The following is a 3,696-nucleotide window of genomic DNA, read 5'->3' as shown; positions in this document are numbered from 1 at the left end:
TATATACATCGTTTCTTCGAACGACTTTTCACAATGATTTCCTATAACTTCTCCACATACTTTCCGATTATCAAACTCATATTCAAACACATTTAAGTATACTCAAACACATTAAAGCACATTCATACCTTCGAATTTATTATATTAAGTTTCAAGATTGCTCATCCTTAAGATCGTTGCATGAGACCCATACGACAAAAGTATAATTCATGAGGGTCAATTCCAATTTATGTTTTAAATATTATCAATGTAATTGTTAATATGAAATTCATATTTTATTTTTTCTTCTGATTGTGTCAATCAAGTTATATTGTCAATTTAATTTTTAATCAGAGTTTTTCACACATATATAAGAAGAGGAAATTGTTCTCTTTAATTTCATATTTAATTCACATTTCAAATGCTATTTTTTTTTATCCATATGAGCCACGAACGCAGTACAAAGTACAAAGAAGGGGAGGGAAAATCGAACCTGTAACCTATCATTCATATCACCTCAATCTTAACCACTAGGCCAAGACATCCTTGGTAATTTCAAATACTATTTCATTGTGAACTAGGTCATTTAATATATTTAAGTAAGAAGAAGAAATATTGAATATATATGACCATTTAAATTCATTAATGATAAATTAGACAATTATAGAGGGACAACATCTTCCTGATCTTTCCTTCACTTATATAATAGAGATAGTCTACCCATTATATTATTCACGTCATCCCTCTTAATTTGGTATGAATCTCTAAAATGTTATCATTCATGTACTACCTCCGTTTCTTTTTAATTGTTACACTTTGACATTTTACACTATTCACAAATTGCACTTTGACCATCGTTTGTGATTTATACGTGAACAAAAATATATTCATGTGGGTCTTGTTAGATTCGTCTTCGTATGTATTTTATTAATATGTACTTTTTATAATTTTTACAAATACAAAACTAGAGATATATATCGTCAAAGTTTTACATTGGCATGCGTGAAAAGTGTAAGTGTAACAATTAAAAAGAAACGGAGGTAGTATATACAATATAAATGCGGTAGTACAATATAAGAGGAGACAAACTAGGTAATTAGATATTTTTGAATAACAAGGAGTCCCCTCCTGCCTCCACCAATAGTTTTTTCCATCTCTTTTATATTGATCGTATAAACAAGAGCATACAACTTGACTTTACTATAATAAAAAAGAAGAAAAGAATGTGCGTGAATACACTTGACATGCATTACGAATTAAACAAATTCAAAGACAACATATAATATTTAAGACGAATTATGGAACGACCCAGAATCAATGAATCAATGAAGAAGATCATCTACCCCTTCATCTCCACCACGATAACTGGGATGTATCAAGTATATATGACAAGTTCACAAGATTGAGGGAGTTTCACGGTCATTTTAATGTTCCCTTAACAAATCATCAATGGCATCAAGATCACGAACAAGCCAGAAAGCGATTTAATTGCGATCTTGTGGGTGGCACTGTTGCTAGAGGTACCTACAATTAGAAAAAATATTATGGGGATATATTACTAATATATATTTTCAATGGTACTATAATTTGAGTTACACGGACTAGGTCGAATATGGATCAAAATGTTGACGCTCTTATAAAGTTTTTTTTTTGCTGTAATCATAATCCTTGTGGGTGAGCTCAATTCAAATCAACTTAACTATATATTTTTGCTACATAATTTGATTGTAAAATTTATGAATAGGGTCAATGCATGTAGTAAAACCTAAACAATGAACTAGTATATAATTCGTATAAGTAAAAATTAATTAGATTTAATTGTTTTTCTCTTAATTTTATTATAACTCTATTTTTTTTGTTATTTAAACGAGTAATCATGGATAAAAGAAAGGATTTAAGAATTAAGTTGAGCTCAAAAGCTATAGTATCAAAGAAAAGAATTACTAGTTGCTGGGGTAGATGGAGTTCCGGTGGGGGTTGAAGGAGTTCCGCTTGGGGTTGAAGGAGTAGTGCTCGGGGTTGATGGAGTTGTGCTTGGGGTTGACGGAGTTGTGCCGGGGGTCGATGGAGTTCCACTCGGGGTGGACGAAGCATTATCTGTGGAAAAGAAATTGCAACGTGATAAAAACACTAGTGTTTTCTTACTCTAAAAACCTTACATGGTCTCATTAGAACTTATAGTAAATGAATCTCATAAATGATGTTTTCTATATAAATACGTTATAGTAAATCAATCTCATAAATATTGTTCTATTTATAAACATATACATACCAGTGCATATTGTGCCTATAGTACCAGTGATGCTGCATGTTCCGAAAATACCATTAAGAAAAGCTTCGCCATTTCGCTGTGAAAGTATGTCAGCCTTGCCGAGGCAGAAAGCAGGACCTTTCATTATTTATAGCGTCGGATATACCTTGACAACAAGGTCGTACAGCAGTCGCTACATAATTTTGAGCTTTCGCAGTTTCCAAGCAAGATGCAATGCTCACCCAGCAAGGAGCAGCTTGTTGTGCTGATGAGGGCACAATTGTTAATGACAACAATAGTAGCATTCCCATCACCACTATTGACCCCATCTCTCTCTTTTTAATTTTCTTTTTTTTTCTGAAGTTGAATGAGACTAAGAAAGATAGTGTAAAGATTATGAATGAGACTAAAGATCAAAAGGTTACCTTATATAGAGCGGGGAATGCAGTAAGAAATTTATAGAATAATCATCCAGTTGCGGATTAAGTATACCCTTAACTGATTCCTACTTTGTAGTCAATTATATTGGTCATTGACTTTCTTCTGTTAGAGTATTTGTTAATAACTTATTTTACGGGTCTTAAGATATCAATGTAACAAGCACATGCTACTTTCTAACAAAAATTCACTATTTTTTTTTATTAGAAAAAAAAATTGTTCGCAATAAACAACCCCCTGCTAAGCTACTAGCATGCCGGGCGCAACAATTCAGAGGTTGGGTACCGTGCTAAACAATCGCGTGAATACAATAGGTCTAAAAGCCTAGTGCCACCACAAGTGAAATCCCCAACATATTGTTGCGATAAGGATTTGAACCTTAGGCAATGCTCTGTAATTCGTGGTGCTACTTTACCTACCACCTCTCCCTCAACTAAAATTAACTATGAATGATTGAACTTCCTTCTTACTGTACCCGTAGACGAGTTTACACATATTTATAATGTAGTTAACATGTTATATTTATAATAGTAATAAAATTTAATTTGAAATAGACAAAATTAGCTCAGACACCTCAAACAATGACTTAGGTGCACATAACACTACAAACTTTGGCTAACTACAAAGGATGGCTTGGCCTAGTGGTTAAGATTCAGGCAGGCTCGATCCTGAGGGTAGTCCAGAGGGGGGACGACCTAGGGCCCATCACAGGATGGGGGCCCAAGATTTAAAAAGAAAATCTAAGGAATGAAATTGACATAATTGACTACCACCTTTCCCTCAACTAAAATTCACTATGAATGATTGAACTTCCTTCTTCCTATACCTGTGGACGAGTTTTACATATATTCATAATGTAGTTAACAATAGTTATGCTTATATTAGTAATAAAAGTTAATTTGAAATAAACAAAATTAGTCCCGACATCCTAATCAATGCCTTAGGTGCACATAGCACTATAAACTTTGGCTAACTACCAAGGATGGTTTGGCCTAGTGGTTAAGATGAGGTGTTGTGAATGATAGGTC

The 3,696-nt window shown here is 33.4% G+C and overlaps 1 protein-coding gene across 1 annotated transcript; it reads right to left on the bottom strand.

Annotated features, from left to right (window-relative positions):
• Positions 1-815: 815 nt before the first annotated feature.
• Positions 816-2,612, bottom strand: LOC104896863 (cell wall protein DAN4). The gene is made up of 3 exons (XM_048646658.2): positions 2,252-2,612; positions 1,924-2,076; positions 816-1,503 (listed from the first exon to the last, which is right to left on the bottom strand). The coding sequence occupies exons 1-3, from the start codon at positions 2,373-2,375 to the stop codon at positions 1,415-1,417; spliced, it is 366 nt and encodes a 121-aa protein (XP_048502615.2). The 5' UTR covers positions 2,376-2,612; the 3' UTR covers positions 816-1,414.
• Between the last annotated feature and the right edge of the window lie 1,084 nt (positions 2,613-3,696).

Source organism: Beta vulgaris, chromosome 6 (assembly GCF_026745355.1).
Source record: "Beta vulgaris subsp. vulgaris cultivar EL10 chromosome 6, EL10.2, whole genome shotgun sequence".
NCBI lineage: Eukaryota > Viridiplantae > Streptophyta > Magnoliopsida > Caryophyllales > Amaranthaceae > Beta > Beta vulgaris.
This window is presented reverse-complemented; position numbering and strand designations above follow the sequence as displayed.